A 21,137-nucleotide genomic window follows, 5' to 3' on the forward strand; every position below is an offset into this window, starting at 1 on the left:
ACATACATACATACACACACACACACATACCCTTAAGTGTGTGGTACTCTAAGGTGGGACCCCGCTGTGGGTTGTTCACGTGATTTTCAGAACTCAAACTTTATTACTGCTAACAGAATGTTGTCATAAAATATGAAAAATGAGAAAAATACATAAAAATTTATTTATACTGTTTAGTATGTTGTAAACATTTTTTGTTGTATCCTTAAACCAGCAAGTTTGGCTCAGAACTTTCTGTTGGTGTTATTTTGTGGATGAGAATCACTGCTCTATAAAAATGAGTTCTGTTTTTGGAGACATAAAAACAACTTCACATTATAACTGGATGGTTATTTGTGTCTCTTGGGTTGTGTTGAAAATGTTCACTCAGTACTTTGTGGTCACGGTATTGGGGACTAAATAAGGGATAGGGGAGAACATTTTAAACACTAAGTATTCAGTCAGGTGATGTATAAATAACAAGCAAAATGTTGCTTGAAGCTGTAATGATGGACAACTGAATTCAGTCATATTGGTGGTGAAAATGTAATCAAAATCTTTGGTTTCCATTACACTGAAATAACATTTTGTTAATACAGATATATAAATACATGTTTCACATTTTATTGTATCTCTTTACACAAGCATGGACTGTAGCATTAACTAAAACAGAAATCTTCAGTAAACTACAATTATAAATAATATTACATATAAACAACTAGTGCACAGAACAATTGTTTTTCAAGAGTTGTAGTACGCTATGTATGTAATAAAATTTAAGTACTATAATTAAAAGGCATAACATTCTTAAATAAATTCTTATTACCTGCAGTCTTTCATGCCACAGTTAACTAAAATCTTCTAAAAAATGACAAAGTTGTAGCATTTATGGTCAAATCTTGAAAATAAATGTCATGCTCGATATTGCAAAATCTCACTCAGTTTGTTAGTCCACAGTCTAGATGTATCTCAGCTAGTACCACATTAAATGTTTCTATAATTGGGCTGGTTATTATTAAAAACCTCACAATTCACTGGGTCACAATTCAATTCAATATGGCTTTAAAAGGTTTTGATGTCAATTTTCTTATAAGAAGTAGTACACAAATAATTCATTAAAGTCCAAGTTGATTATTTTTAGACATTTATTTTCTTGCCCATATAAACCAAAACCATGTACAATAGGTTGCCTTCAGGCCCAGGCCTCCCTTGGAAAAGAGATCTATGATCTCAATGGGATTTGTCTGGTTAAACACTGGTAAATAAAATAAATATAAACAAATGGTATACTTTACCATTTCAGAGAAAAAAAATCTGAAAATAAAGCCATAGAACAGTAATACTTGTTCTAAATATGGATTGAAAACATAAAACCTCAAGGCTTAAACTGGTCAAAAAAATAAATCCTGAGCCTGAAACTTTTTATGATGGTAATAGGAATGAAATCATAACATTGTTGCTCTTGCCAATCTGAGCAAAAATCCACACTTCAAATGGCACTAAATGAATGAGGCAGTAGAGTGTTTGCTTCCCTACGTTGGAGCCTGAGGAAAATCAATTGTATATATCTCCGTGCGCCAACATAATTGTTACAGGGCTCCAAATATAATGATTCATATTGTGGTTGACTATTTTTATTTTTAAGTCAACACAAAGTTTCTGTGTCATCATCAACATTTTGTTTGTAATAAATCTGTAACCTTGCAGGCCGGTGGTGTCACTGATCATGTATCATCAGGTCCATAACATCTTATTCAAGAGCTAAAGAAACAAAGACAGACAGACATGCTCCTGCAGCGGCCAAACAGCTGTTAGCGTAAGATTATAACATTTTGGACAACTTGTGAAAATGTTAAAAGACATCTACATTGAAGATTAAAAAAGAGATTAAAGCTCTTTCAAGCATGCACATTCTGTAATGATAATAAATTAGGGATGCTAACAATTATGGTAATCGACTTATGATTGATTGTAGAACAAAGGTTTATTAGATTAAAATTTCTTCCATTCGATTAATTGAAAACATCCGTTTAACCTTATTTCAGTGTAGTTTTGCCTTCATCCAGCAGAGGGCGCTGCTACTCTACCCCAGCCCTGTTAAACTGAGCAGGAAGCCGTCTTGATGTGGGCGGGACTGCAAACGCGCGAGTCTTATTTAATTTTATTTGCGACAACAATAATAATGGACTACACAAAACTTTAAGGAAAAGTACCGAAGGCTGTACCGAACCATCATGCAGTATGACGCTAAAGACAAGAGCAGGACGACAGAGAACAGTAAGCTAACTGTGGCTAATGTTAGCTTCCTCTTGTTCGTTTTAACTCTGTGTGAAAGAACAACAACAAAAAGTTACAGTCGCTACAAACATTTAACTTGAAGTTAATCTAATCCGTGTGACATAACCTGGCCAGTAAACCAATCTAATGAACAGTAACTGATGTCAGATCATGCCGTGCAGCCCAGCTAAGATAGAAGCAGAGTGAAAATAAACAAACAATTGCCAGTACTCATTTGTATTGCATGTCTTTCAGGGATATTTTATTATGTTCCTAGTTTGTTTTTGAATTAATCTTTATCTTAAAATATTACCCTGAGTTTAAATTATAGTTTTTCATATTCAGTGTGGATTAAGTGTTTTACTTATTTTATTCTTTCATTGTTTTTTCCAACTAGCAACTTAACAGATTCCTGTTTTGTTATATTTTAGAAATATGTCCAAGTTTAATAATGTGAGAGAAATCCACATTTCTCTGTTTATTCAGTCAGTGTTTACTCACACAACTGGCACAATGAATTGTTAATAATACTGTATTTTTTTTTTGTTTAGTGTGTAAAAAAATTAGCCCTTCGTGTTATAGAAAGAGAAATGTCAAGTTTTTAGGAAAATGTCCGCTTATCAATTAATTGTTAGTTGATCGATAAGATCAAGATTAATCCATTAATCAATAACTTGCATCCCTATAACAAATTGATCAAATATACTACTTTTAGTAATTTAGACATAAAGTGTCATAAGGTTAACTTTCATGTCAACCAGTTTTGCTCTTTTTTCTTCTAAACACAGCTAAATCCTCCATCTCCCTGGCTGTCGTCAGGCGGCAGCCAAGACACAATTTCCTCGTTTTTCAAGGTGTTTTGACCAACAACCATAACACATCCAACAATTACCACTGACCGTCCAGAAACAATGTGGTTCTGGATCGCTCCCAGCCGAAAAGCAAACTGGCAGGAAACTGAATCAATTCAATGAATTTTCTAATACAATATTGAATTGCAAAATAAATAATTGCAATATATTGCTGAATTGATTATTTTACCCAACACTTTTGAATACATGACTGAATTATAACCTTTTTTTTTTATATATTTTCCTAAGATCAGCTTGCTTTGGCAGCCATCTAAAATTAGGCTGGCTCTAAAGGTTTATATATAATAAATAGGGATGCACGATATATCTGCCTTAACATCGGTATCATAGGATGTTGGTCGCTGCTCCTTAGGGCTGCAACGATTAATCGATTAATCAACGACTAATCGATTATTAAAATAATCGATGATTAATTTAATAATCGATTAATCTTTTTTTGTTGTTCTTTACTTTGTTTTTCTCTCCAAACTGCTTTGACACCTTCCACTGCCACATCTGCCTTTCTGTCCTTGACACACATGCACAGTAGTGGTAACTGGGGTAGGCTGTGGACGTCACAAGACGTTATACAGACAGGCTCTGGTATCATGGCTACCCAGCAACAGAGCTCAAAAGTGTGGGATTACAATCTCCGAACTCGTAAATCTTCTTTTTTACTTTGCGATGTCATTTATGAATGAACACTTCCTGGTATGTGGGGCAGGAAACCTAGCCTTATATGGTGTTTTTGGGGTGGTAATTATGCTAATCTCCTCTCGCGTGCACGACTGATACAACAGGTGGAATTCACGCAGCTCATTTCCACACTTTTCCTGAAGATAGAGGAGTTTGTTGAATCTGACGTGACATGTTCGTAAGAACCCTTTGTACGAACAAAAGTAAGAGAAATTTAGGATAAGAATATGAACATGTGATGAGGCCCAATGATCGTCACCCTCGCGGCTTTGTTTACAAAAAGCACAATGTGAATGCAAACTGCACCAAACGAAAAAAATAAAGCCCACTTTTGATGTGGACCAAACAAGCGGACCAAAGGACTTTCATGGTGTGAATACACCCTAAATGAACCAAGTTTGTAAGGTACTGTGCAGTGAATAAAAACCTTCAGGTTAAAACTGACCACAAACCTACAACCAAATGGTTGACTGACAGTGACAGTATACAGTGAACAAGTGGACAATTCAAGCACAGAGCCGGCAGTCTGGGTGTAGCAGGTCCTGCTGAGATAAGTGGGGGGTCTCTTTTCACGCATTTGCTCAGGGGACCCGGTGTTTCATCATCCGCCCATGGCTGTTAGCTTTAAAGTCTGGTTTCAACTATGACGGACAAAAATATCAACAGTACATCGAGCTGATCATCATTTTCAGCATTAGGATAGCCATATTTCAAATGGTAAAATGATTTTGTAGAGTTCATAATGTTAATCATTTGGATCCTTTTTCGGAAATTTAGAACAAAAAGAAAAAGAAAAAAAACCTCTGACAGCCTGAACAAACAGATTAAAAAAAAGCTAACTTTCAAAACAGCACGAGGAAGAGCGGCATGGGAGTAACGACGTTAAAATGTCAAAGTTACATCACGTCTATCTGCAAAAGTTCAGCCAGCTTGTGACCTAGTTAGCAGCTGCGAGGAACAAACGGGCTGCTTATTAAAGTTGCTGCTCGTTAAAACCACAGAACTGAAACACGTTTGAGACTGAAAAGACTCACCGAGTGAAGTTCAGAAACCGAAAGACGTCCGGTTGTTAGAGGTTAGTTAGCAGGATGGATAGCAAGTTGTCAACACTTTCTTTATCAGCCTAACTTTTTCAAGTCTGAAACGCTATCCTGACCTGTAGCCACGTAACCTTTACTAACTGGGCATAATAAGCATAGCTGTTCTGCCAGGTAAACTTCTTTATAACTGCTGTCACCAAATGTCCTAGTTGAACAGAGCGAGCTGCTGCTGCTACTGGGCTAGCCTGTCTGACAACTTCATTTCCCTGTTCTTTCTACCGAACCAGCCGTCCTGTCCTCCCGGGGAAACTGGGCGGGGATGTTGTGCTCAAAATGACGGTCATTACCTTCAGCCTATCATAAAAAACACAACTAAACCTCGAGGAGACGCCCTCTCTAGGAACGGTGCGCATGTTTTTATACCGAACGTTACTTCCTGTCGGTGGAACAAGGGAGAGCTTTATGGAACTCCTTCTAACGGGCTGCCCCTGAAAAAAATCAAGCGCATCTTTTTTCTCGAGCAATAAAAGGCTGAAAACAAGTAAAATGGAGCGTTCTAGACTGCTTTTATTGAAGAGAATAAATAAGGTTTATTTTTCACTATGTCTCCAACAAATGTCAATATTTTTCATCTACAGTCATTTATTAATTCGTCAAGTGAAAGTGTCTCAATTCATGGAAATTACACAAATAAAACACCGGAAAATAAATAAATAAATAAATAAATAAATAAATAAATAAATAAATAAACAAACTGCACACATTTTTGGAAGCACATTGATGCCACTCTTTAATAATTAAATACAACTTGTAGCATGTAATGCAAAACGTTTTATAAGTCAATTTGTTTCACATAACTCCATGTGCTTTCAAGTTTGTTTGTTTGTTTGTTCGTTTGTTTGTTTGTTTGTTTGTTTGTTTGTTTGTTTGTTTGTTTGTTTGTTTGTTTGTTTGTTTGTTTGTTTGTTTTTCAGGTAAAACGATGTTACATTATTACTATACTTTCTTTTCACGAAGTAAAATAAATATCAAGTTATCATACTATAATTTTATCTTGAATGATAAAATAATTTGTGCTTTGAACATGAAATAAATACACATACCCAGTACGTGTATTATATTAAGGTGAAAAACTTTTTGTCACAATGTAAGAAGCAGAGTTGTAAAGTAACTAAGTACAAATACTTTGTTACTGTACTTAAGAAGAATTTTTGGGTATCTGAACTTTACTTGAGTAATTATTTTTCAGCCTACTTTTTACTTCTACTTCTTACATTTTCACACAATGGTATGGTACTTTTTACTTATCACATTTTTTAAAAAGGCAAAAAGTAGAAAGTCATTACTTTTATTTCATTTTTGCTTGTTTTCATTCCATCTTGTCATTTTAAAAAAATAAATGAATACTATCCATATAAATTGTGTTTTCTCAATAGAGGGAATTTTATTGTGGTTGAATGAGAAGTAAATCAAATTCTGATACCATATTAGTTTGTACACAAACAAATCATGTAGGATATCCAGCAGGATATAATCATTAAAATAAAAGTACTGTACTTAAGAAGTATTTGTATTTCTTGTATTATATTATTGCATTTGGCCCCAGCCCTCAGATAAATTTTCTTTTTGGGGAAAATGTTTGTGCAGCCTTGATATATGTACATAAACTGAAACAGACTAGTGCATCCTAAATTTAACAYAAATTTATTATTTTAATAAGACAGTCATTTATGCATTTTTTGGGGGGCAGAGGTCTCCTCCTAATGAATGTCATTACAGAAAATCTAACTGCTCATTTTAAATCAATACTTTTACTTTTAATACTTAAGTACAAAAAATAGCAGATAATTTAAAACGTTTACTCGAGTAATATTCCTAAAGCATACTTTAACTTTTACCAAAGTAATTTTTTGGTAAGATACTTGTACTTTTACTCAAGTATCACATTGTGGTACTTTATACAACACTGGTAAGAAGTATATTGTAACATGCAATTAAAACTTGATGACATGAAAAAATCTATTTGAACAATAAGCAGTCAATATAAATATTATTTTTGAAAAACTATTTTTTTTGACGGGAGTTAAAAATTAGGCAGACCTTGGGAAAACATCACGCCAGAACAAAAACCAAGGCAATATGTTTTGAAAAAAAGAAAATGCCTGCTAAAAACCTGAGAAACCATTTGGCAGAAACAAAAGTGAATGTCTGCAACTAAACTGCAAATTAATTACAAAATCAGCTAATTAAAATGGGAAGTTTAAAATGGATTTTCACATCCAGGAACTCCTAGCTAAACCATTAAACAACAATTAACAGCAAAACAGTAGAAAACAGACATGAATTTGTGAAAGTGACATTTTGTGATGACTCAGCAATTTGCTCTGGTTGAAGTGATTACATTGAAACATTCTTTTTGATGTGGGTCCAATAAATGGAAACGCATTCATAGCCTTACATGTCAAGTAAAGGAGCAGAGGAGGTGGTAGAACCGATTCTGTTCATAACTTTTATGGACAGAATTTCTAGGCGCAGCCGAGGTGTTGAGGGGATCCTTTGTGGTGACCTCAGGATCACATCTCTGCTTTTTGCGGATGATGTGGTCCTATTGGCTTCATCAGATCCTGATCTCCAGCCCCCACTGGAGCGGTTCGCAGCCGAGTGTGAAGCGTCCAGGACGAGGATCAGTGCAACCAAATCCGAGACCATGGTCTTGAGCTGGAAAACGGTAGCATGCTGCCTCCGGGTCGGGGAGGAGGTCCTGCCCCAAGTGGAGGATTTTAAGTATCTCGGGGTCTTGTTCATGAATGAGGGAAGTATGGAGCGGGAGATTGACTGGCAGATTGGTGCTGCATCTGCAGTGATGCGGGCGCTGTACCGGTCTGTCGTGGTGAAGCGAGAGCTGAGCCACAAGGTGAAGCTCGCGGTTTACCAGTCGGTCTACGTTCCTACCTTCATCTATGGTCACGAGCTGTGGGTAGTGACCGAAAGAATGAGATTGCGGACACAAGCGGCCGAAATGAGTTTCCTCCGCAGGGTGTCTGGGCTCTCCCTTAGAGATAGGGTGAGAAGCTCGGTCATCCAGGAGGGACTCAGAGTAGAGCCGCTGCTCCTCCACATCGAGAGGAACCAAATGAGGTGGCTCGGGCATCTGGTTAGGATGCCTCCTGGATGCCTCCCTGGTGAGGTGTTCCGGGCATGTCCCACTGGGAGCAGGCCCAGAGGACGACCCAGGACACGCTGGAGGGACTATGTGTCTCGGCTGGCCTGGGAACGCCTTGGGATTCCCCTGGATGAGCTGGCCCAAGTAGCTGGGGAGAGGGAAGTCTGGGTCTCTCTGCTTAGGCTGCTGCTTCCACGACCCAACCCTGGATAAGCAGCAGAAAATGGACGGACGGACGGATGGACAGACGGACGGACGGACAGAGGTGGTAGATTTTAGCTCAAGATGTGGACAATAAATTTCTGTATAATTTTCTTCTTTCGTCAGTGAGATGTAGGTCTGGTGACTGAGCCAGGTAAGTATCTGTCTAGCATACTGATACTGATTCCTTTTCATCTATCACATGGCCTCATCATTCAAAACTGATCTGTCAGCTCAATTCAATGTTTATTAAAATACCATCAATTCATAGCTAAAGTCATCTCAGGGCACTTTACCCTGAAGAACCCTTTATTTTATAAATAAAATAAAATAACAGAAAACAAAACACAGTCTAAGTCAAATTGAAATCAATCCAATTTGGTCCAAAATCAGTCAAAAATCAACTTGCATAAGATTAAATCAAATCCAATTATAATTAAGTTAGATTCAATTTATGACAAAATGCAAATTTCTTTATAGTATTTATTCATTTCATTATAAAAAATAAAACGAAACGTTATATACAACAAAACAATACAAATAAAATAAAACGAAAAGCAGCAGCAGAAGAAAAAAATCTTATATCTGCTCCTATTTACAAAAAAATACTAATTTCAAACAACAATAAACCAGATAATAAAACTAAACAAAAAATTCAACTCCTCAAACACTAACTGAAACAAATTCAAATTAAACAATTTCATTTTTCTTTAACAATTTTACTTTGATCATTTTTAAAGGAATTAATTGATCCAATGCTTTTATAATCATTTTCCAGATTATTCCATAGTCTTATACCTTTTACTGAAGTGCATCTGTCCTTCAAATTTGTTTGAATTTTCCGTTTAACAAACATTTGAAGTCCCTTCAAATTATAGCAGATTTCCTTCTTAACAAAATTTGATAGGATGTTTGAAGATAACACATTTTCATGAGCTTTATACATTACCTGCAGAATATGATATTCAACCAACTCATGAAATTTTAATAATTTTAATTGATGAAACAATATATTAGACGGGTGATAGTAATGCTTTATTGTGATAATTCTTATGGCCCTTTTTTAAAAATAAAAATAGGATTAGTAATGGTTTTACATACATTTCCAGACTTCTATACTTCTATAATCAAATGTGGAACTATAATTACATTAAATAGTATAAATAGTGCTTTATCATTAAATAACTCCTTAACTTTATACAGTACTGCAATAGATTTTGCCATTTTTGTTCTTAAGTAATTTATATGGGGTCTCCATGTCAGTTTTTCATCAATGATGACACCCAAAAACTTCACCTCATTGACTCTACAAATTTTACTAAATATCATGTAATTTGTTTTATCCATATTTAATGATAACTTATTACTTTTACTTATTAAACCAATTTTGTGCTTTTACAAATTCTATTTCCATCATTTCCAACATCTGTTCTATGTTCTTACCCAGGCAAAAAAATGTAGTGTCATCTGCAAATAAAACACATCTAAACAACTCCTTCATACTTACCAAGTCATTAATACTGTACTGTATATAGAAGAAACAACTTTGGTCCCAGTACAGAAACTTGTGGAACCCTATTACAAAGTTCAGACCTTACATCATTAATTTGTACAAACTGTTTCCTATTGGTTAAATAACTTGATACCCACTGTAGTGCTGGACCTCTTATACCATATTTGTTTAGTTTTCCAAGAAGAATACTGCGGTCAGTGGTGTCAAATGCTTTTTTAAATCAACAAAAACACTAACACGGTGCTGTTTTTGGTCAACAGCTGTTGTTATGTGTTCAGTTAGGTCCATGAGAGCCATTGATGTTGAGTTATTAGCTTTAAAACCATACTGATTTTTACTTAAAATATTTTGTTTATCAATAAACTGATCTAATCTGGTGACAGCTTTTTCAAAATCTTTGAAAACTGTGGTAATAATGAAATTGGTCTTTTTGTAAACATATGTTTCTCACTTCTCTTGTAGAGAGGGATTACCATGGGATGGTTATTTTCATGTTGTCGGGAAATATTTCAGTTGAAAATGATAGATTACAGATATTTGTAAATGGTTCAATAACATAACCCATTTCTCAACCCTTTTGTCATCGATGGTTTGTCAACAGTATTTCTCTTTGTATAATTGTTTTGGACAGTTTTTTTCATACAGATCTTCTAAAACATTTATAAACAAATCATATGCTTTGTTCACATCATCAACAAACACACCTCTCCAGATTTGTTTTTTAGATCATCTTTTAATTTATCCAAAGCTTTTTTCATGTGTTTATTATTTTTTTCTTGAACTACTTTTGTATTATATTGATTGTTTTTTATAAATCATGAAAAATGGTTAGTGATCACTTACATCAGATGTCAAAATACCACCCAAAACTTCTCCATTTGTTGTGTTTGTAAAAATGTTGTCACTTATTTTTGCACTGTGAGTTGTGATTCTGGTAGGTTTTGACATTAGTGGATAAAGATTTAAACTGTGCATTGAGTTTATAAATGTACCAATGTTATTTGAGTCTGCTTTATTACCCAGGTCAATATTAAAGTCACCACACAAAATGACTGTTTTTTTACAACTCTCAACAAGATGTTCATGATTCTATCAGTGAATAGTTCAATGTTTGATTCAGGTGATGGATATGCACAACTTATAATTATATTTTTTGAATTCTTATTTATTATTTAAATTGTTATTATTTCCATAATATTATCTATAATCAATGACATTTTATTAAAAATTTTACATTTTATTTCTTTAATAACGAGTAGAGCCACTCCACCGCCCCTTTTGTTGCTTCTGTTCTTGTAATAAAACTCATACCCCTCAATGTAAATATTTTCTATGTTTGACTCATGAAGCCACGTCTCTGAAAGTGCCATTATTGAGAAAGTTCTGTTTAACTGTTTTAAGTAATTTGTTATTTTAAATAAATTTGCATTTATACTTCTACTATTGAAGTGGATAATAGAAAAACCTTCATTTGTTATATTAATATTGTTAAATTGCTCTTCATCATAATAACACATCATCCAAACTGTAAACATTTCTCTCTAAGTTTTCATATGTTGTCATATTTGAGTATGTATTCTGTTGTCCTTAATATTGTTAATTCATTTATACAAAGTTGTTTCAGTTTTTTAAGTTAATGGTTTTTCCTTCTTAAGCTCATTTAAATGTTTCCAAATCTTTGAGTTCTAATTACTAAAGGCCTAACATTTCTCAAAGAAATGTTTATCACCTGCAGCCTTTTAATGCCAGAGTGTTATACTGAGTTCATCTGATGATGAGAAACAAGACTTGCAGCTGTTTTGGTCAAACTTTGTAAAACACTGTGTTTAGCCTCAGATCTGTTAGCACTACATGACATTTTAGCTCAGTATCAGTATCCATTTTTTTTATTGGCTAATGCTGATTAGCTTAGATGACCATCTTGAACTGGACTTACTCCAAAATTTAATCAGTTTTAGATGTACAATCATTCCTTTATGTGATTTTCATTAAAATCTGCATATTTTGTGTTTGCTAAGTGTTTGGCAGACATCTTGAACTGAGATGACTCTAAAGTTAATCAGTATTTGTCCACTGATCAGTTTCTGAGAGTTTCATTGAAATCTGTCCATTGGTTTATGAGTTATTTTGCTAACAGACAGACAGGGTTGAGAACAGTGGGTGATGCCATAATTTTAAGACATTTCACACATGTAACACTTGGAGTATGTGCTGCCAAATGTTATCAACTACTACCACCCCAGATCTGAGTTGTTTTCTTTGCTGTGGTGATTCAACAACCCTTCCTAAATACAACACCACGGGACCTGGTCCACTCTAAAGATATCAAGGCCTCAGCATAGAGACTTGCTGGTGAGTGCCTGGTGGCTGGACTTTTATTCTTGTGGTCCACAGAGCCCTAACAAGCTACATGTGACCATCTTCCTGTGGGAGTAGCACCTGCAGAAGGTGTAGCAATAGTGCATTGTGGGTTGGGGGTTCAATTCCCAGTTGCTGTAACCAGTTTGGAGAAACCAATGCCTCAATTAACTGAAGCTACCTACAGTATTAAATTCTGGCTCCAAATTTCCCTTATCCTGATGATGATGATTTCACAAAAAGACAGGAGACAGAACTGGAAGTGTCAGAGCTGATGCTGAAGTTCTCTGCGAGAGTGACAAGGATGGATAAGATTACGAATGAAATCATCAGAGTTACAGCACAGGTTGAACAACTGAGAGATGACGTTAAAGAGGCCAGATCAAAGAGTTTATATAATACGGAGAACAGAGTAAGACGGAGGAGGATGACTCTCTGTGGCGACAGACACAGATTATATTTATTCTAACAACAGAATATCATTATTTTACCTTCTACTTGATCTGAAAATATTTGTCAAGTGAATCAATTTACTGTTTGTAGTTTATTCATAACTTCTTGTTAACGTTCATGTTAATCTAAAAAAAGATCAACATTGAATGGGAAATAGAATTGGTCACTGTGTTATTCTTAACTTACTATGGCTTAAAATTTTGCAACAGGTTAAGTTAATCTTGTGCAAAATTTCATTTGATACAATAGTACGTAAATTATAGTATTTAGATATATATATATTAAATATTGTATTTTGGTCAAGCCTGCAACTGGAAGAATATTGGAAAAATTAAATATACAGCGGGTAAAATAAGTATTGAACACGTCACCATTTTTCTCAGTAAATATATTACTAGAGGTGCTAATGACATGAAATTTTCACCACATGTCGGTAACAGCAAGTGATCCATACATACAAAAAAATCAAACCATATCAACCAGAAATGAAGTTATTTGTAATAATGTGGAATGGCACAGGGAAAAGTATTGAACACATGAAGAAAGGGAGGTGTAAAAAGGCATGGAAAGCCAAGACACCAGCTGAACTCTCTCAGTAATTAGAAAGCAAGCCTGCCCCTTGTCAGTGCAAGTTAATATCAGCTGGTTCAGTCCCAAATGATGGCCAGGTATCACACAAGAACCATCTGATGATGGGTAAAAGTAAAGAGCTCTCTCAGGACCTTCACAACCTTATTGTTGCAAAGCATAATGATGGCATCGGTTACAGAAGAATGTCTAAACTTCTGAAGGTTCCAGTGAGCACTGTTGGGGCCATAATTCAGAAGTGGAAAGAACATTATTTCACCATAAACCGACCACAACCAGGTGCTCCTCACAAGATTTCTGACAGAGGAGTGAAAAGAATTATCAGAAGAGTTGTCCATTCATGGTTTGATTTCTTTGTATGTATGGATCACTTGGGTTGTTACCAACATCTGGTGAAAATTTCATGTCATTAGCACCTCTAGTAATATATTTACTGAGAAAAATGTTTACGTGTTCAATACTTATTTTACCCGCTGTATATGAAAAATATTTTCAAAAAAATCAGAAAATACAGAAACTTTTGGAGAGTTTTAATAAACCCTCTCCAAAAGTTTCTGTATTTGGTATAGATCAGGGGTGCCCAAACATTTTCCCTGAGAGGGCCAAAATTAAAATCATTCTGAGGGCGGTGGGCGGAATGCAGTAATATACAACATGAAATGCAAATACTTCTCAAATAAAGTTGTATTTTTTACAGTTAAGCTAGCAGAAAGTATAGTTGCCCACATTCTTTTGTTTGTTTGTTTGTTTGTTTGTTTGTTTGTTTGTTTGTTTGTTTGTTTGTTTGTTTTTTCAGTCCACGGACATGGAGAAAATTCAATGTTTTCTCTGGCTGCAAAGGCTTGTGAAACTTTTCATAATTTAAAATTTGAGTAAATGTGGTCTTATAAGGTTTGCAAATCTAGATATGGACTTAAACGTAATATAAATGCCTCTTGAAGTTACTTGTATTTTATATTTAATCTTAACATAATTCAAAGAGAAAGTGAGTATGAGTTAAGACTATCTGACTACAGCTTCTTGTATGTATAGTTGGACCAATGGTTGAAAAGACTAAGTGGAAATATTGTGTTTCTACATAAAACAGGATATTACAATCTAGTAATCAGGACAACTGCTGGTGGGCCAAAATCAAATGGTGGGCCACTTTGGGCACCTCTGGTATGATAATGACACAAACTGCCCAACTATAAATGATTTATTTATTTTGTATATGACGGTATAGATACTAGTTGAAGGTTTATTGCCTAAATTGATTTTGTTCATGTGTGAAATTACTCTTTACATACAATAAATTAAAAAAAGGCCAAACACACAGTCTCTGAGCTGACGTTTTATTCTGAAAGTCCCACCCGGAAGTCCTGTTGTGTTTCGTCGCGACTGGTTTGACGTTTGTGAGAAAAGCAAGCAGAGAGAATCTCTTCAGAAGGACGGAAAGAAAGCTTGCTGCTCTCCGGGACACTTTCCCTACTTTTTGTCCGTTTCCAACGCTGTAAGGTAATACCAGCGGGTAAGAAGTGAGCTGTGTGGCCGGGGCCGGGTAATATTTCCTGCGTTCTGTGGCCTGTCGTCGGTTCAGGCCGGAAGGCTGCCGTACGAACCGAGCTGCTCTCTCTTTTCTCGGGGATCCATCACGTATGGCGCTCTTTACTTCGAAACGGTTTGCAAAGACCCGCGCCTCGCATGATAATTCCCCGCATTTAAAGGGGAAATATTCGCAGTTTTCCCCTTCTTCCACCGGGAAATGAATGCCGAACAGTCACATTTTCCTACCAGCGACCTTTATTTTCCTGCATGTTCGGGCCTTGTGGAGGAAAATATCCGCGGCGTTGAGATGGTTTTAGTGAAAATAGTTTTCAGTTAGTTTGTTGGAGAGGACGGAGACACACACCCCCTTTAATTCAAAACTTTGTGAGAGGATTCTGCAGCACTTTTTTTACCTTTCACTCCTTCTTTTTTGTATCGGATCCTCTTCAGAATCGGCGTGTGGGGAAATATTGTGGCATGAGAGTATTTCATGGGCGGAAATAAGGAGATTTGTTGTTGTTTACTGTTGTTTACTCGTGCAGGATGGTGTGCGTTCACACGCCGCCGCAGTGAAGTCCTGGCCCTGCTGCTATCATGGCTGTAATGGCTCTCAATCAAGGCGTCGCAGCACGCTGCTGTTTTGTGTTTTAATACAGCCACTTTCATTCGTGGACGAGTAAAAACGGGGAGACAGGATTCCTCATTATTCTGGGAAACCTAGACAGAAATATCTCTGCAGGCTTCAGCACACATTTGCAGGTTTCGGCTAGCTTTGCAACCAAAATCTTGCATTAATTTTAAGTCGGGATTATTAATAAATATTGATTTCATAAACTGCAGATGAAAGAAGTGCTACAAATTTAAAATAATAATAATAATAATTTAACCACTCACTATGTCTTGATGTCTAGTCAAACAGGTAACAGGGCCTAAAAATGGCTATTTTCTTTTTAAAGAAATTAAATTAAGAAACGTGTTTCATCATTTTTTAGAAAACACCCCGTTTAGCTGCGGTGCCTCTGAAATGAAAAATAAAACCCATGTTGTTTCTGTTGATTTTTCTCCTTTTGTTTTTGGACTTACATAATTCTTTCAAAGTGCATTTTCCTCTCCTAAAACCTCTTATCTTCTCACACTGCTGTTTATAAAGATTTATCACTGAGTACTAATGAAAGCTTCAGTGAAATTGGTTAAATTGAAATTGTTGTTTGCTGTCAGTTAGGACTAAATTGCATAATTTAGAAACATACTGAACTGCCCATCTCTCACAAAATCACCATGTAGGGCATAAATAAGCATTTAATTAACTCTCCTGCTGCCCATGGGTCAAAATGACCCGTTAGTCCTCGGTTTTAAAATTGAGGCCTTGTGGGTCATTTTGACCCAAGGAAAGCAGACCGATCAAACCTTCAGTACGCTCCGTAGATATGATCCACAATCTCGTCAACTTTAAATCCACGAGCATGTGAGTTCTAAAATATGGGTCTGTAGTCCTGCAGTTAACCTGTGGACCAGGTGTGTGATCCATCAGATTTTGCTGAGTTAAACTTGCAGTTTTCAGGACACAGAGCTGCTCTGTTGTGAGTTACTGCTCCGATTTGAAGTTAAAGTGGTAGTCGAGCCAGAGATTATTTTCTGGCAGTTCTGGGAAAGAAGCTCAGGTGGCTCATTTTCAGAGGTTTATTTATTATTTCATATCCTTTTCACTTTGGGTGGAAAAAAAAGCAAAAATGTTCTCCTAGATAATTGAATCAGGGGTGTTTAGCAGACAAAGTGACTGAATGTTACACGTTATGATCACAGCTCAACACCTTACCTGTAAATAATTGTTTATATCGTTTTGCTTTTTATTTAGTGTTTGACTATGAGCTGTAGGGTTGGGCAATATTGATAAAAAAAATTAATCACGATTAATTGTGGTATTTAGCCGATAAAAACCCCTGGAGTCCCTGGACCCCCTTATTTTGTAGTCACATGACCAATTTAGTGGGAAAGATTTGCTCTTTGTAAGAAATTGTTCCAAATTGTGTGAAAATTACAGATTTCAGGCTATACATCATATTTTAAATTGTGTTGATAGATAAATTATAGAACTTTATTTTTAATGTTCGTCATATTTGAAGTGGAGAGGAGCACCGAGCGGACTGACAGGAGTAATCCCCAGTCAGTCTGCCTGGTGGCATTAATCGTATTAATCAAGTGCCCAAAAATAATCGATTTAATGTTTTTCTGACGATTAATTGCACACGATACGATTATGCCCAACTCTAAAGAGCTGTGATTCTAAACTAGATAAAAGACAAAAATGTGGAGAACTTTTTTTTCGTTTTTAAAACATTTTTAAACATCAAATCCATTTATTAATTCAAAGTTTGTTTTGCTCTCTCGCCTCATCTCTGCTGATGTTGTTTTTATTTAGCCTCTCGGACACACAGAAGAGCCTTTGGTCATGTCGGGGCAGAGGAAAGGAGCTGCAGCGCGGCTGCCCAAATGTGCCTTCTGCAGAACCAGCCGGGACAAGGAGTGCGGCCAGCTGCTGGTGTCTGACAGCCAGAAGGTGGCGGCCCATCACAAGTGCATGGTGAGAAGAGCTCATTGTTCTCCACTCCGCTGCCTGACCTCCCTCAGGCACAGTTTTTATGTGAAACCCCTGTCGTGTATGAAAAGCAGTAAATAGTACAGCTAGTAAAAACAAGACAAACCACAAACATGCAAAGTCATACTAAAAAAAATACTTGAACATAGTCACACTCAGCATCTGTAAATCATTTTAAAAAAGTGTTTTTGTTTTTAAAAAAAGGCACTTCAGTTGTAGTTAAAATGATGGTAAATGGCTTGTTGAACTTACTGTATGTATAATACTAGAAATTTAACCCTAAAATCATCCATAAAGTGGGGGGTGTAATATAATACAAGGGATATTGATGATTAGATTTTTTTAGGAGTTTTAAGCTCAAAAAATGATAATCATATTTTACTTGAGATCGTATTGTACATGAATAAATACGGTACATAGCGTCTTATCAAGTCCACATGGGCACCAAGATGCTTTACACTTCAGGCATTCACCCATTCACATACATTCACACATTGATGGTGGCTACAGCCACAGCTGTCCTGGGGCACACTGACAGAGGTGGGGCAGCCATGGAGCAATGCCACCGGACCCTCTGACCACCATCAGTAGGCGAGGTGGGTGACACGACGACTGAAACGGCTGGAACAGGGTTCCAGGACGACTCCCCTAACCACTCCTCCACAGCCGCCCAATTATTATGATGGAAAAGTGGGGGGGAAATCCACTTTTTTAATCCTTCACCAATTGTTCTCTGCAGCTTTTCTCTTCAGCTCTGGTTACGTCACACTCAGACAGCGAAAACATTGGAGGATTTTCCATTGAAGATGTAAAAAAGGAGATCAAGAGGGGAAACAAATTGGTAAGTAACCACTTGCTTATAATCAACTCTGGGTTTATGTGAACTCTGTCTCTTTTTAAATAATAATAACAAGAATAATAATAATGAATTTTATCTATACAAAAAAATCTCAAAGTGCTACAAACAATAAAATAGCAACAAAACAAGGACCATAAAATACAGATTTCATGTTAAAAATATAAGAACACATTAAGAAAAATAAGTAAATAAAAATATTGAGTAAGAAGGTTTTTAGACCTGTTTTAAAACATGCCACGGTCTGTGGAGCTGTAATATTTATGAATTAAATGATATATTTTTGAAACACTTTAGGAAACAGAATGTACAGTAGCGTTTAAGTGATTGACATCAACACTGAGCCACACAGTTTTACTCAAAGCTCTTTGAAGCCTAAAGGTTTTTCATTCTTAACCATACATCAGCTTTGGGCTGCATCTAACAATTATTTTAATAGTTGATTAATCTATCCATTATTTCTTTGATTAGTCACGGTTATTTCTGTCTCAGCGTACATCTTTGTTTCCTGTGGGCGCATCTTTTGTTCCAGCTCCAGTGCACGTCTCACCTGCTCACACCTGTTCATGTCACCCTGTTATCCAGTCTCTACTTTAACACAATTTCCCATAACAAATTAAAATAATGACCCAATAAAACTTAAAATTAATGGTTTAAATCACATGTATTTCTAACATTGTGTGTGATCATAAAAAATGTAATTAAATAGAAATTAAACTGCAAGTTGTCTTTTAAACAAACAACTAATACAATTGTCCTGATGCATCTCAGTAATCCAGGTAAAAAATCAAAAAGAAAAAAACTATGTAGGTCTTCTGGACGGGTTCTTCTCTAATGAAACCTTTCGTCTCTCCAAGAGACTTCTTCAGTCTGAGAGTTTCAGGCAAAATTCAGGCTTTTAAGCCCTGCCTCCGTGTGACTGATACTCACATCACATGGCTATCGTTGACACCTAATTAACACTTATTGTTAACAGGGGTGGAGTGATACTGGCAATGGCCGCGCTGTAGGAGGGGGACAGCTGAAAACGGAGGCCTCCACCTCTGTTTAATGATGGATGGTCTTTCTTCACAAAAATGGCTTCTTTTACTCCTCTCAAACCAACGTTCCTCTCTATCAAGAATGAGAACATCCTCATCTCTGAAAGAGTGACCGCTGGCCTGTAAATGAGTGAAAACTGCAGTCACTAGTCTGCATCCAACAAACACTGTTTTCTGATAGTAAACAAACAGAAATTATAGACAATTGGCTAGCGCACCAAGTGCAGTCACTAAAAATAAGATTTATATGGTGTCAACCTGACAAACAAGCTAACTTTCTGAAACTTACCCATCAGGAGAGGACGTAGTCACGGCTGCAGCGTATTAGTGTTCCAGGTGTTTTCACTGCTGCTGTCCTGCCATGGAATGACAAGTCTGCATTTTACTTTCTTTGGTTTATTTTTGGTCAAATTTAGTAAATTTTTGCCTCTCAACATCTTTCATTCTTCCATTCTTACCTGTCGTTGATGCGTCCACTGTGTCGACTTCTGTGGTTTACAGACAGCACCTCTTCAGTATTAAACGACCACAGACTGCCACTGCCTCCAGCAGTTCCTGTATTTCACTGCAGATACAAATGAAGGAAACCTCCACTTTCTCTCTGACGAGACTTTTAAAAAATGCTTCTACAGTAGGAACTGTATGATGGAAAATTTTAGCGGTCTTGAAACCATTAGATTTTCACATCACATTATACCTTGAAACCAGTAACCAACCCATGCCTACTCAGAGTAAAACCTTTCAAGATGACAGGATGTTAAACTGTTCATGATGCCTTCAAACTGACAGAATTAGTGTCTAAGTGTGTGAATGAATAATCGTTTGCATTTGTCTTTAAGTATTTTGATCTTAAGTTTACTATCCGTTTTTTGTTTAAATATTTAAGGTCTGATTTACAACATTTTGGTTCTAATTTATAGGGGTGACCAAATACAACTTTTTCACTTCCGACACGATACCGACATTGACCCGATACCATATCAGTACAAATCACACACTTTTACCTATTAAAGTTTTGATCAAGTCAAACAGTGAAAAAGAGTACTCTGACCCATAAACTGACCCATTTATTTTTAACCAATGGATCACATAATTTGAAACTGAAGAACATTCTACAATTTAAAAAAAAAGACAAATTAGATTAACCTGAAAAATAAAACATAATAAAAATATAATGTACTTTTAAAGTGTAAATAGGCCTGTCGTGATAGTCAATAAATCAATTAATTGCACGATAAATTATTTTGAGGTCGGTAAAAAAATGAGGACGACAAGTTTCATTTTCCTGCTTGTTTGTTTACTTCCTCTCTCTCCCTCTCTGTGCTCCGCCACACGGGCTCAGCTGACTCCTCCCCTCTTGTTTTCTAGTGTCGGGAGGAGTGAACTCTCGCTTTAGCATGAAAGCTCGTAGCAATGGTAGCAATAACAAACTAAAGAAACGTTGATGGGATTCTGAAAAATGGAGATGGAATTGGTTTCAAAGCAGAAAGCGGCTGCTGCAGTGTCGGAGCATTAGAGCCTGAAATTCGCTGCGGGGAGACACAGAGAGAGGAGGAGAAGGGGTGGGGGCTGAAACTCCCCCAGACCCACGACAAACTCGTCAAGACTTTACCTGTAGCTCCCAAAAATAACAGGAAACTTTAACGCACCATCTGTGTTTTAACAAAACACCCCAAAAACTGTAGCTGTCCCAACAACTCATGAGGAAAACTCTGAACTGTCTGATTTCCTCCCCAGCAGCGCTCTGCTTGTCTCCTCACTGACTGTCCCCTCCTCACACACACACACATAAACACGTTTGTTCTTCTATCCTCATGGGGACTTTGCATTGACTTTCATTCATTTACCAGTATTTTCTATTACCATTTGACCCTAAACCTAGCCTACACTTTACATGGGATGTGACTGGGCTTATGTCCCCATAAGAAACAGTGGGTCCTCACCAGGCTGTGTAGTTTGCTTCATCTCTAAAGAGATTGTTTATTTACTGTCTTAGTAG

At 36.4% G+C, this 21,137-nt stretch overlaps 2 protein-coding genes across 2 annotated transcripts in view; one reads left to right on the plus strand and one right to left on the minus strand.

Moving 5' to 3' along the window:
* Window positions 1–5,179, minus strand: part of cab39l1 (calcium binding protein 39, like 1) — a gene marked incomplete in the record, with an annotated part of 16,160 nt that extends 10,981 nt beyond the window's left edge. The window contains 1 exon segment of the mRNA XM_014024123.1: window positions 4,838–5,179.
* A 9,317-nt stretch (window positions 5,180–14,496) lies between these two features.
* The window catches only part of phf6 (PHD finger protein 6), a gene marked incomplete in the record, with an annotated part of 21,345 nt that continues 14,704 nt past the window's right edge, over window positions 14,497–21,137 (plus strand). The window contains 3 exon segments of the mRNA XM_014024124.1: window positions 14,497–14,629; window positions 17,066–17,227; window positions 17,982–18,083. Of these exon segments, the coding sequence (XP_013879578.1) occupies window positions 17,096–17,227; window positions 17,982–18,083 (234 nt within the window).

This window comes from Austrofundulus limnaeus, unplaced genomic scaffold (genome assembly GCF_001266775.1).
Source record: "Austrofundulus limnaeus strain Quisiro unplaced genomic scaffold, Austrofundulus_limnaeus-1.0 Scaffold408, whole genome shotgun sequence".
Lineage (NCBI taxonomy): Eukaryota > Metazoa > Chordata > Actinopteri > Cyprinodontiformes > Rivulidae > Austrofundulus > Austrofundulus limnaeus.